This window comes from Amblyraja radiata, chromosome 1 (assembly GCF_010909765.2).
Source record: "Amblyraja radiata isolate CabotCenter1 chromosome 1, sAmbRad1.1.pri, whole genome shotgun sequence".
NCBI lineage: Eukaryota > Metazoa > Chordata > Chondrichthyes > Rajiformes > Rajidae > Amblyraja > Amblyraja radiata.
In genome coordinates this window covers 126,077,853-126,091,712 of record NC_045956.1, presented here as the reverse complement: position 1 = coordinate 126,091,712, position 13,860 = coordinate 126,077,853, and the positions used below count along the sequence as shown (strand labels likewise).

Sequence of the window (13,860 nt, the reverse complement as noted above, 5' to 3'; positions counted from 1 at the left end):
TTCTTTGCAAGCATGCTTAATAGAAACATAGAAACATAGAAATTAGGTGCAGGAGTAGGCCATTCGGCCCTTCGAGCCTGCACCGCCATTCAATATGATCATGGCTGATCATCCAACTCAGTATCCCGTACCTGCCTTCTCTCCATACCCTCTGATCCCCTTAGCCACAAGGGCCACATCTAACTCCCTCTTAAATATAGCCAATGAACTGGCCTCGACTACCCTCTGTGGCAGGGAGTTCCAGAGATTCACCACTCTCTGTGTGAAAAAAGTTCTTCTCATCTCGGTTTTAAAGGATTTCCCCCTTATCCTTAAGCTGTGACCCCTTGTCCTGGACTTCCCCAACATCGGGAGCAATCTTCCTGCATCTAACCTGTCCAACCCCTTAAGAATTTTGTAAGTTTCTATAAGATCCCCTCTCAATCTCCTAAATTCTAGAGAGTATAAACCAAGTCTATCCAGTCTTTCTTCATAAGACAGTCCTGACATCCCAGGAATCAGTCTGGTGAACTAATATTTATAAATTAAAGCATAAATCTAGCACACAAATGCTGATTTTTTTAATAGATGCAATGACTAGCTCCTAGAAGAGAATAATTACCTTCCCTTGATATTCAATAACAATAATTATGCTTAGTTTCCCACCATCAAAGTGTAGCCAGCCTTTCAATAGAAACTATACTAGGCCAATCACATATAAATACTATGGCTGCAAGAGCACATCAGAGATTGATAAATAGAGAAATTCTGAAATGCATAAGTGCAATATAAAGAAATTAAGCCTGGATAAGTACAACTCCAACAACATTCAAGTTGCTCAACCAGGTTAAAGTAGATTGTTTAATTAAAACTCTAACTACCAATCTAAACATTTGCTCTTAACATATTGCAGCTTCAGACTTTCGATACAACGCAATAACACGTCCTTTGGCCCACCGAGTCCATGCCGACCAGCACTACCACTACCGTTCCCTTACACTACCATACACACTAGGAACAATTTACAATTTTTACCAAACCAATTAACCTACAAACCAAACTTGGAGTGTGGGTGGAAACCAAGAGAAAATCCATATGGCCATAGGGAGAACATACAAAGTCCGTACATACAGCACCCATAGTCAGGATCAAACCCAAGCCATGGGTGTTATTAGGCAGCAACTCTACCATTGTGCCACTGGTGCCGATTTTCTACAAAATGAATAAGTTTACCCACATTACTTTGACAATATCACCCCTACCTGGGACATTCACCATGCCCGTTTTGAACGGAAGGATGGTGGAGGAATATCACCCACCCCTCCAGTCCCGGGTGCGTCTGCACCAACTCAGGTTCGACCTCCCTGAGAGTAAATCCGGAGAAGGCAATTGGCCAGCTGGCAGAAGTATTCCCAGACCTCATTAACCTCTCACTACTCCAGTCTGAGGTCTCCACCTGCTTCAAGAAGACTGCTATCATCCCAGTGCAGAACAAAAGTAAAGTACTGTGCAGTGGCTTTGACATCCACCACAGTGAAATAGTTTGAGAGATTGGTGATGGCGCACATTAGCTGCAGCCTCCAAGACAGTCCTGACCCACACTTTGGGAAAAATTGCAGCGAGTTGCAAATGTAACACAGTCCATCACATAGACCAGACTTCCCATCATTTACTCCATCTACACTTCACACTGTCTCAGAAAAGCAGCCAACATAATTAAAGACTTGTCTCATCGTGGTCATTTGTTCTTCTCCCTGCTCCCGTTGACAGAAGGTACAGAAGTTTGAAAGCGCGCACCAGCAGACTCACCAACAACTTCCTCTCTGTTTTTAGGCTTCTGAAGGATTCTTCCATAAAGTAAGATATTGTCTGATTCACTTCTACTCCACTACACATTGAACTTTGTCTATGGAGCTGATGCATTACAATGCTGAAAACTATATTCTGAACTCTGTATATTCTCATTTGCTCTATCTATTATATGTATAGGATTATCTGATCTGTTGGGATAGCATGCAAAACAAAGTTTTTCCACTGTACCTCGTGGACGTTAATAATAAAAAACCTTACCTAAGAGGCAGGTAGACAAAAATGCTGGAGAAACTCAGCGGGTGAGGCAGCATCTATGGAGCGAAATAGGCAACATTTCGGGTCGAGACCCTTCTTCAGACAGATGTGAGGGTGGGAGGGGGGGGCGGGAAGAAGAAATTAAGAGGCGGAGACAGTGGGCTAAGGGGGAGTTGAGAAGAGGAGGAGAAAGCAGGGTCTACCTGAAATTAGAGGTCAATGTTCATACCGCTGGGGTGTTACCTGGTCTGGGTTAGGATGTGGTCGTAGAGTTGGAGGGAAGGGGGAATCACAGAGGGGGGGGGGGGGGGCAGTGAGAGAGGAGGTTGTTAAACTGTCTTCAGAGAGAGGAGGAGAACTTCTTCAAAGTAGGTAAACCTTGAGGAGATTTCAGGTACAGGTGAACACTGCCACCAACAGGTCACTCATCAAACTACACAACAATTTAGAAATATATTGCCTGCATCATCGCTCAATCCAAATCCTGGAAGAGTATTGTGGGAGCACTGTCACCAGAAGGAGTAGAGGAGTGCACCAATATTCTTACAAGGGGAATTAGGAATGGGCAATAAAAGCATTCGTAGATAGTTAATCTTTACATTATTTGGCTAAATGTTCAGGAGGAAATGTTCACACTTTTGTACGAATGCTGTTCGTGGACTTTAGTTCAGCGTTCAACACAATCATCCCTCAGCACCTGATAAGCAAACTGGGTCCATTGGGCCTCAGCATCCCCATGTGTAACTGGCTACTGGACTTCCTCACTGACAGACCCCAGTCAGTGCGGGTTGGAAACAACACCTCTAACATCATCTCTCTGAGCACTGGCTCCCCTCAGGGCTGTGTCCTGAGTCCACTGTTGTTTACCCTGATGACCCACGACTGTTGTGCCAGGTTTAGTACAAACCACATCATGAAGTACGCAGATGACACCACAATGGTGGGCCTTATCCGGGACGACAATGAGCTTGCTTACAGGGAGGAGGTGAAACAACTGGTGGACTGGTGCAATACGAACTATCTGATCCTGAATGTCGAAAAAACAAAGGAGGTCATCGTCGACTTCAGGAAAAACCGGCACAGTCACACACCACTTCACATTAATGACAGCGATGTGGAGTTGGTCAGTAGCACTAAGATCCTGGGGGTGCAGATCACTAACAGTCTGACCTGGTCAAATAACATCACATCAATAGTTAAGAGAGTGCAGCAGCATTTGCACTTTCTGCGCAGGATGAGAAGAGCTCACCTCCCCCATCCCGTCCTCACCACTTTCTACAGGGTCACCATAGAGAGTATTCTGACCAGCTGCATCTCTGTCTGGTTTGGGGACTGTAAAGCCTCCGACTGGAAGTCCGTGCAGAGAGTGGTGAGGACGGCTGAAAAAATCATCGGGACTTCTCTCCCCTCAATCGGGGACATTGCGAGCAAACGTTGCTTGTCTAAGGCCAGCAGTATTATAAAGGTCCCCACACATCTCCATTATGGACTGTTCACTCTGCTGCCCTCGGGCAAAAGATATCGTAGCATAAGGAGCAGAACGTCAAGGTTTTGCAACAGCTTGTACCCACGAGCCATCAGACTCTTGAATGCCGTGTAATGGGCCGCCATCATTATCTATTTTATCTTTTTATCCATCTGTTTATTTTTGTGTTGTACGGGGAGCCAAATGCAACGGAATTTCGTTTAGAATAGCATATATCGATGTATTTCTAAATGACAATAAAGTTTTGATTGATTGATTGATTAAAATGTGTATTTTAAAACAATTAAGTAAAATTTGAGGATAGCCATTTTGTGCTATGAATCAAAATATTCAACTCAACTCAACCTCATCGGACACTATCAATTACAGAAATGTTCTATACTGTAACATTTCTTCATCTAGTGAAACGTTAAAGTGTATTTAAAAGATTACTGAGTTCTTAAACATCTAATCCTCAAGATAATTGAAGAGCGTGTCACCGGAGAAAAATATGAAAAAATTATTTATCACATTATTAAACATTTTAATTTTAAAATTGTGTACTCCCCTTCGAAGATCTTACCTGCCTCTTCGTGATTTACAACATTTCAGTTAGTTTAAAAATCACAAATGAATGCTGTAAAGCTAGGTCTCCTTACAATTCTCTCAGGTCCTCCAACTTAACACTCCATTATTCTCTCATTGCTCACCTTTTAACCCCTGTTTATTCAATAATTCACTTACATCATGTAGGACCTACAGAAATTAAAATTTCAAAAGGGCTCATCTCTGCTAAAACGAGATGTTCCTCTTGTTGAAGAATAGTGTTGGACAAGAGACAGAGAAATTGAGAAATGTTGCTACAGAGGACAATATTTAACTCTTTGTTTCAGTTTGTTGATTTCATTTGTAGATTCCCTTTTCTATCATGGCACCCATTACACCACCAGCCCACATATTGCAGATGGCTCTTTGGACACATCTTAATAAGAAAAAAAGCATACAAGATGACCGAAAACAGCAAAAAAAATTAGAAATACTCCAATCATTATGGCCTTTGAGGAGGCCTATTATATCTATATTGCATCTACCAAACAGTACTTGAACAATCTCAAGCCATTGAGACACTGAATTCCGAATCAGGGCAAAGCCAACCTTAATGGTTTTAGACCTAAAGTTGATTGGAGTAGGTTTTTGCAGGCAAAAGAAAGTATGGAAAGTGCGATGTTTTCAAAAGTGTGATGACAAGAATTCAGGGCATCCACGTTCCTGTTATAGAGTGAAGGACAATGCTGGTGGGAGCAAGGAAGCATGATGATGAGAGACATTGAAACTCTGGTCAGGGAAAAGGGTGCATCTATTGTATCCGGGTAGGAGTTTCGGACACGTTGGAAATTAACCATTTTTAAGTTCAATTATTAACCAATATTATTAGGGCGGCACAGTGCACAGTTGCTGCCTTACAGCGTTTGCAGCGCCGGAGACCCGAGTTCGACCCCACCTAAAGGTGCTTGTCTGTACATAGTTTGTATGTTCTCCCCATGACCATTCTCCGAGGTCTTCGTTTTCCTCCCACACTCCAAAGACATACAGGTTTGTAGGTAAATTGACCTTGGTAGAAGTGTAAATTGTCCCGAGTGTGTGTAGGATAGTGTTAATGTGCAGGAATTGGTGGTCAGCGTGGACTCGGTGGGCCTGTTTCTCAAAACTAAAAAAAAATTCAACAGGCCTTAACATTACTTCCTTTAACAATGGCATAATCACAAAAGGAAGTTTAAAGACATTTTTAAAAATGGATACTTCTATTCTCCTCCAGAGTATATTTCTTACTTTTCCTCCAGGTCCTTCTTCACAACCAAGTTCCTCGCAAACTCTTGTTGCCAAACTCACTGCTGAAATCCTTCGAGGCTGAGTGCAAATAATATTGCATCTAGTACTTGCACTTGACAGTAAATCTTCCAATAGGAACTGAGGTATTTGAGTGCTTTTCCCACTGCCAGTTTCACCTGCCACAACCACCACTCGATGTTTTCGCAGGGTTTCAAGAATTTGCATTTTATGTTGAAATACAGGTAACAGCTGTCTACTGTTTAAATGTTTTTGAAACTTGAGAGAAGTCTGCAATTTTTTCAAAATAATCCTCGCCGAATCTAAATTATCTGTCTTCCCTTTATCAAAAGATAAGCTCTGGAAGTCATCGTCAGTTACCAAATTCTCCCAGGAATCTTCTGGATCTTCTGCTGTCACAGAGACACAAGTAGATGGCTGTTGTTTTAGTGTATTTAGCAGTCTGCTGATAAACTGTTCACGTGGCTTATTCTTTTCTATCTGTTTTTTCTCAGTTTTCGTCTTTTCAGCATCTCTCCATTCATTCCACACCTCCCGATAAGAAGGTGGAAGCAACTGATGAACAGCCTGAAAGTTTAAAAAGATGTGTTAAATTTGAAGAATAAACATTTGAATTATTTGGTCACTGTAGGTATGAATTATTTAAGAAAGAACTGCAGATGCTGGAAAAATCGAAGTTAGACAAAAATGCTGGAGAAATATGACTGTATAGTATATGAGGGTTTTTTCTTTTCTTTTTCTTTTTTGTATGGCTTTGTAAATATTTGATTAGTGTATAAATGTAAATAATTTGGTGTACATATAGTGGCTGGTGTACATATGGTGTACATATAGCTGCTAAATTTGGATGATAATTACAAGCAGTTGAATAAGGAGTGGGAATTAATAAGCTTTGGCTTCTTCCTGCTCCTTTTCGGACACATACAATTTCATTTATTTATAGATATTGTTTATGACACTTTATAAATATTCTTGTTTTGTTTTTTGTATGCTGTTTCACACTTGCTTTTTATTCTTTTATTCTGTTCGAAATAAATAATAAAATAAAATAAATAAAATAAAATGATAATTGGTGAGACCATAAAATCAATGCATAAAGAAAATGAGCAAATTATACAGAATAATTGAAAAGAGTATAGTGATATGCATTTATGATTCACTGTAATCTACAATACTTACAGGATACCAATATTTCTCTTAGATTGCCTTTCTACCTCCTTGTTGACATAAGTCTCCACAGATAGAACATGGAAGAGTACATCAAAGGAACAGACCCTTTGATCCACGTCATGGTCATGCGATAGGAGCAGAATTAGGTCATTTGGCCCATCGTCAACTCCACCATTCAATCATGGCTGGTCTATCTCTCCCTCCTAACCCCATTCTCCTGCCTTCTCCCCATAACCCGACACCCGTACTAATCAAGAATCTATATATCTCTGCCTCAGAGATATCCATAGACTTGGCCTCCACGGCCTTTTGTGGCAAATAAATCCCCAGATTCACCACCCTGTGCCGAACATGATGCCAATACCAACTTTTATCTGCCTGCACATAATATATATTCTCCCATCACCTGCATATCCATGTCTATCCAAAAGTCTCTTAATTGCTATTATCATATATGCCTCCAGCAGCACCCCTGGCAGTGCATTCCAGGCACTCACCATTTTCTGTGTAAAAAAGAGAGAGCGAGTGTGTGAGTGAGTGTGAGTGTGAGTGTGTGTGTGTGTGTGTGTGTGTGTGTGTGTGTGTGTGTGTGAGAATCTGGTTAATTCCTATCTTCTTCCAAACGCCAGGCCACAGCCTTCCTATTTTCACACATCCTACATTTTTCCCCTGGTGGCGATAAACATCTTCCCGTCGCATTTCCACCTATATTTCCAGTTATTAATCGTAATTTTTTTTTAAAACAGCTGAAACCACCTTCACGCAGACAGCTTCCAGCCTTCTTACAGTGATGATGTCACAATGCCTCTCACAGTGCACCAATCACAATGAGCTCTCAAGCTGGATGCCAACTGCCACAATGAAATCACAATGGGACGTTGCCAATGGTAACGAGGTTGCTGTCCCTCTACCAATATCTGAAGGGGCTGCTCATCAAGTTCTGGTTGCATTTTGGTCACACGATCCTGGTGTTTGGGCGCAAGCAGGGAGGGCCGATCGAGGCGTTGGGGGATGGGGTCCAACATGTCCCACTTGGTCTAGTCTCCTTTAAAGTTTGCTCCTCTCACCATAAAACTATTTCCTCTAATATTTGATATTTAAATTTGGGGGGAAAAAGATGATGTCTGTTAGGTATGTGATAATTAGCATATGTAATTAGTATATGTGATGTCTTGTGCAAGTAAGCATGTGCAGGGGGAGACTCAAGGTGGCGTCCTGGAATAAAGAAGCTTGTTAGATTACTCCCATGTCCGAGCCTTATTGAAGTCTGTTCCAAGCATCCAAATACACAACAATTGGCGACGAGGATACAAGAAGGAAGAAGATAAGAATAAGGACAGCCAAGAACTCCGACATCGCACCGCCTGCCCCCCCCCCCCCCCCCCCCCCCGCGTTGGGGGATGGGATCCAACATGTCCCACTTGTTCTAGTCTCCTTTAAAGTTTGCCCCTCTCACCATAAAACTATTTCCTCTAATATTTGATATTTAAATTTGGGGGGAAAAAGGTGATGTCTATGCCTCTTTTAATTTTATATACTTCTATCAGGGCTGCGCTCAACCTCTGGTGTTCCAGATAAAACAATCCAAGTTTGTCCAATCCCTCCCTGTAGCTAATACCCCCTAACCTAGGCATCTTCTGCTTCTGCTTGCTACTGCATCATCCTGGTAAACCTCCTTTGCCCCTTTCCAAAGCCTCAAAATCCTTCCTAGGTTCTCAGTTCATCTGGTTTCCCCACAGTACTCTTTCCATTTAAGTGGAAACATTTCTTGCCTTTAAGGCACAACAAAAAATTAAGGAATCATTCACTTTCAGCTACATAAATAATGGATGTCATGTGTTTGATCTTACCTGTCCTCTTACTAAATGCCATAGAGCCAATGTAGAAGCTAGATGTTGCGCTTGCATGCCATCTTCGGTGAGAATTGTGGGACAGACTTCTAGTATTCCATCTTTCTGTCGGTTTACTCTTACACTGAATTAAAAAAATAACGTTTAACAGCAGACTATTTATTGCATGACCAAGAAACATAAGAAAGATGCATGAGCGAGAGAAAGTAGTTCAAGTCAAACCTCTCAGGTAAAAGCATTCCACAAAGAATCAAACACTAATGCCAATCTTGAGGACTGAAAAAAAAACAAGAAAAAAAACTGCTGGAGGAACCCAGTGGATCACAGGAGGGGAATGGACAGACAATATTTAGGGCTGGGACCATCCTTTAGAGTCTGAAGAACACTGTCAGTTGTTTTTGGTAAAGATTCCAGCATCTGCAGATATTATTAGATTTAGAAAAATAACAAATAAAGACCTTACAGTAATTTCATTACCTGATGATGCTAATTAAAATGTTATGCTGACACAAACTAATTTTCACCTCCAAAACAGGTACAAGAGCAAGGGTGAAGGAAAAATAACAAAAACTCAACTCAAAGTCAGAGAATAAGAAATAAGTGAAAAAATGAGAGATAATGAAAACAAAGAACAAATGTAAAGGCAAAAATTATTTTAAATGTGATATTTAACTGGATTTTTATACTTTTTCTGAATATTAAAGTAAAACAAATAAGATTATGTTGCCGAGTGAAATGCAACTTGTTTTTGAACCAAAAATCTGGAGTAACTCAGCGGGTCAGACAACATCTTTGGAGAAAAGGAATAGGTGATGTTTCTGGTCGAGCCCCTTCTTCAGACTGCGAGTCAGGAAAAAGATAAACAAGATATATAGATGGTGATGTAGAGAGCACATTTATAATGATGAATGAAACTTTGACAAGATGTAACAGTCTATCAATTCTCACAAAAAGTACAACAAAACACACAAACCTACACTTCCAGAATCTACCCACAGGAATTTTGCGATAGCTAGGAGCTGGACCAGTGGGGATGTTTTTCCGGCACCAGTCAATCAGGAATTGCTTGGGAGATTTGCCAGTCCAACTTCTTGCAGTATATTCAAAGTTTCGCACATCCCTTGGTTCATCTTTTTCTGTATTAACAGGACAAAAAAAAATAAAAATTTGTGAGGACAATATTATTCAATATTTCTGCCAGCTACAGTGATCTAACACGTCAAATATTCCCTTCACCTACCCATCCTGTTTTTCTGCAAGAACCACTTTCTTTACAACTCCCCGATTTGCTCATCCCTCCATGCATTTTCCCCGGCACCATATGCGTAACTCCTGTCCCTACACCTTCTCCCTTACCTCCATTCAAGGACCTTAACAGCCTTTTCAGGAGAGACAGTTTCAGCTGCTTTCCTCCAACCTCGTCTATTGCATTCAATGCGACCGCCTTCAGTGAGATGAAATATAGACGAGCAGCCACCTTGCAGAGCATCTGCGCTCTGTCCACTGTAGCCATCTAGATCTCCAGGTTGCCAACTATTTTAACTCCCCTTCACATCCCACACCAATGACTTTACAACCTTGACCGTGTGACTAAACACAGTTACAATCCCATTTACAAATGTGTGGATGATAGCACCATTGTTGGCAAAATCGCAGAAGGTGATAATTTAGCAGACATGGGAAAGAAAGAACAACAAGTTAAGTGGCGCCACCACACCAACTTCCCACCCAAAGTCAACAGAGCCAAGGAACCAATCATTGTTTTCAGAAAGGCAAAGTCAGGAGATTGTGTGCCAGTTTTCATTGGTGGGTTGGCAGCGAACAGTTAGCAGCTTCAAATTCCTGGGCTTTAACATCTTGATGATATGTCCTAGGCCCAACATATAGATATAATTACGATTAAGCTGGGCTAGAGTGTTTACTTTTACAGAAGTTTAAAGAAATTCTGTATGTCACTAAATACTCTGACATAATTGGTTCTGAGAGCTATACAGCATACAAACAGGCCCAAAGTACTGGAGTAACTCGGCGGGTCAGGTCTGATCTGTTGAGTTACTCCAGCGCTTTTGGAAAACCAGCATCTGTTAGTCCTGTGTCTACATGGAAACAGGTCCATGGCCCAACTTGTCCATGTAGACCAAGTTGGAATTCTGGGCTAGTCCCATTTGCCTGCATTTGGCCCATATCCCACCAAACTTCTTCTATCCATGTATCTGTCCAAATATCTTTCGAAAGTTATAACTGTATCCACTTCTATAGCATCCTCCGGCACTTGTTCCAGATACAGATTTCTGAGTGAAAAGGTTGTCCGAGCTCTCTCTTTCTTTCTTTTAAAATCTTTTTATTAGCTTTTTTTTCAAAAGCAAAAACAAAACAACAAAAAAAAATAATGATAAACATAACAATGATATTGATACATAGGGATCAGGATTACATTAATAACAGGTATAACCTAAATATGAGTCCAGTGTCAAAATACACATTGAATATAGACCTCCCGGTCTCTATGTAAATATAGTTAAATGTTTAAAAGAAAGTGTATATATAAAAAATACAAAAAGATAAAAAGAAAAAGAAAAAAAAAGAGAAAAAAGGAAAAAAGAAAACCCCCCTAAACTAAAGAAAAAAAAGCAAAACAGAATCTGAGCTGCAAAGAATTTCAACAATTTAAGTCCCTGTTTGTCGTCAAGTCCGTTCCACCGTATAAAGGTAAAATCATTTTTATAACGGTTGGAGAGGGGACAATTTATGTTGTGTGAAAATGTTGAATAAATCTTCTCCAAGTCCTATCAAATTTAACCAAGGGTTCAACAATGTCACTCCTGATTTTTTCTAAATTTAAACATGATATTGTTTCAGAGTACCAATGGAGTGTGGTCGAAGGGTTAGATTCTTTCCATTTAAATAAAATAGATCTTCTGCCAATTAATGTAGTAAAAGCAATCAGTCGATGGGCGAAACGGGACCGAGCTCTCTCTTAAATCTCTTCCGGTGACCCTTAAGTCTAGTTTTAGAATCAGAGGAAGGGGAAGAGGAACTTGTGGAAGAGTCTGTAAGTGTCACTTTATCATTGCCCTTTATTATTTTATTCATTTCAACATGGTCATCCCTCACCCTTCTATGTTCCAGACAGATTTCACATCTCCCTATAACTCACACCCACAAGTCCAACTAATATACTGGTGAATAGCTGGGCGATCAGAACTGCACACGCCAAATGTGCTTTCACTGACGAATTGTTATAAACTGCATCATGATGTCCCAACTTTTGTACACAATACCCTTCCCATGAAGGCTGGCATTCCAAATGTCTTTCTCACCACTGCCCATTTAAACTACCACTTTTAGTTTAGATTTACAGTGCGAAAACAGGCGCTTCGGCCCGAGTCCGGATCAATCAGCGATTCCCACATATTAACACCATCCTACACACATTAGGGACAATTTACATTTTACCAAGCCAATTAACAGACAAACCTGTACATCTTTGGAGTGTGGGTGTAAACCAAAGATCTCGGAGAAAACCCACATGGTCACGGGGAGAACATACAAACTCCATAGACCGCACCCATAGTCGGGATCAAAATCCGGGTCTCTGGCGCTGTAAGCGAGCATCTCACCCAGGGCTCGAAATTATCGGTTGCCCAGGTGCCAATGGCGACCTAAAGTCCCGCCGGGCAACCTAAAAGCGTGCCATTTTGCCCGGCTTGGCAAGCACCCGGGACACCTATCGTTCAACTCTGACATGGCCCCCCTCTCTATCTCTCTCCGTCCCCGCCCGCCATCCGTATCCGTGTCTGCGCCACTGATTCTCCGTTCTCCGCCCGCTCCTCATACACCGGCAAGGCCAGCCGCCTTGCACATGCACACTGCCACGGCCTGCACATCCCCCCCCCCCCCCCCAGCACATGCGCACAACGACGGCCAGCACATCATCGGCCGCCCTGCACATGCACACTGCCGTGGCAACTGGTCGGCGCCGGGCACTTTCTCCCTCCCTTTGCATTGTGGGAGATCTGGCTGCCATTGCTGTCCGATCGCCGCCTTACCGCGATCGCTAAAAAAACAACGCAGAATCACTCCCTGAAGTTGGAGTAACTCTTACTTCTTGGTTTCCTGCTCCTCCAAAAATATTCCAAATGGAATTAAACTGGAGTGGACCCTCTACCACCAAACTTCAAACTCTGAAATATAACAGCCTATTGCACTTTATCTGTTTATTTATTGTGTATATATAGACACACTGAACTTTTATCTCCTGTTCTGTATTAGGTTTACTTATTCTGTTATGCTGCAGCAAGCAAGAATTTCATTGTCCTATCTGGGACACATGACAATAAAACTCTCTTGTAGGTTAACTTGTCTCTGTAAAATTGCCCCTAATGTGTAGGGAGTGGGTGAGGAAAGTGGGATAACAGAACTCATGTGAATGGGTAGACAAAAATGCTGGAGAAACTCAGCGGGTGAGGCAGCATCTATGGAGCGAAGGAAAAAGGCGACGTTTCGGGTCGAGGCCTTTCTTCAGACTGTTGTGAGAGGGGGGGGGGGCCGGAAAAAGAAAGGAACAGGCGGAGACAGTGGACGGAGGGAGACCTGGGAAGGGGCGGAGAAAGCAGGGACTACCTGAAATTGGAGGTCAATGTTCATACCGCTGGGGTGTAAACTGCTCAAATAAAATATGAGGTGCTGCTCCTCCAATTTACAGTGGGCCTCGCTCTGGCCATGGAGGAGGCCCAGGACAGAAAGGTCGGATTCGGAATGGGAGGGGGAGTTGAAGTGCTGAGCCACCGGGAGATCAGGTTGGTTATTGCGAACTGAGTGGAGGTGTTGTGCGAAGCAATCGCCAAGCCTACGCTTGGTCTCACCGAGGTTGATCAGATGCTGAATAATCCAACCACATTTTTGTTTGGAAGTGGAAAGAAATAATAGATATTGCATTCATTGCAACGTGTGAAAAGAGTTGAGATACTGTATATACTGTATTATAATTTTGCTGTATGTCATTGTGGTAGAAATCATGTCTTGATTGGTGAATATGTTTAGTTTGTGACTATTTCAACACTATTGTGCCAGAGCTACTACACTCCAAACTTTCCGAGTTGACTGTGCCTGAATCCCTCTGTCGGTGGATCACCAACTTCCTGACAGACAAGAAGCAGCATGTGAGGCTGGAAAAGCACCTCGGACCCGCTGACCCTCAGCATAGGAGCACCGCAAGGCTGCGTACTCTCTCCTCTCCTCTACACCATCGACTGCACCTCCACAGACACCTCTGTCAAGCTTCTCAAGTTTGCGGATGACACAACCCTGATTGGACTGATCCAGGATGGGGAGGAATCTGCCTACAGACAGGAAGTGTCACAGCTGGCGTCCTGGTGCCGTCGCAACAACCTAGAGCTCAATGCCTTTAAGACAGTGGAATTAATTGTAGACTTTAGGAGAGCTCCCCCTCCCCTCACCCCACTCACCATCAACAACACC

At 42.2% G+C, this 13,860-nt stretch overlaps 1 protein-coding gene across 2 annotated transcripts in view; it reads right to left on the bottom strand.

Annotated features, from left to right (window-relative positions):
* dhx29 (DExH-box helicase 29) overlaps positions 1-13,860 on the bottom strand; it is a 71,524-nt gene that overhangs the window by 28,362 nt on the left and 29,302 nt on the right. The window contains exons 1-4 of one of the 2 annotated variants that reach the window (XM_033030623.1): positions 9,736-9,907; positions 9,353-9,515; positions 8,380-8,503; positions 5,342-5,926 (exon numbers count right to left, since the gene is read on the bottom strand). In XM_033030623.1, the coding sequence (XP_032886514.1) occupies positions 5,342-5,926; positions 8,380-8,503; positions 9,353-9,515; positions 9,736-9,892 (1,029 nt within the window). In that variant the 5' untranslated portion in view covers positions 9,893-9,907. Of the gene's footprint in view, positions 1-5,341; positions 5,927-8,379; positions 8,504-9,352; positions 9,516-9,735; positions 9,908-13,860 lie in introns of those variants that run through there. The other variant, XM_033030613.1, reaches the window with a different exon arrangement.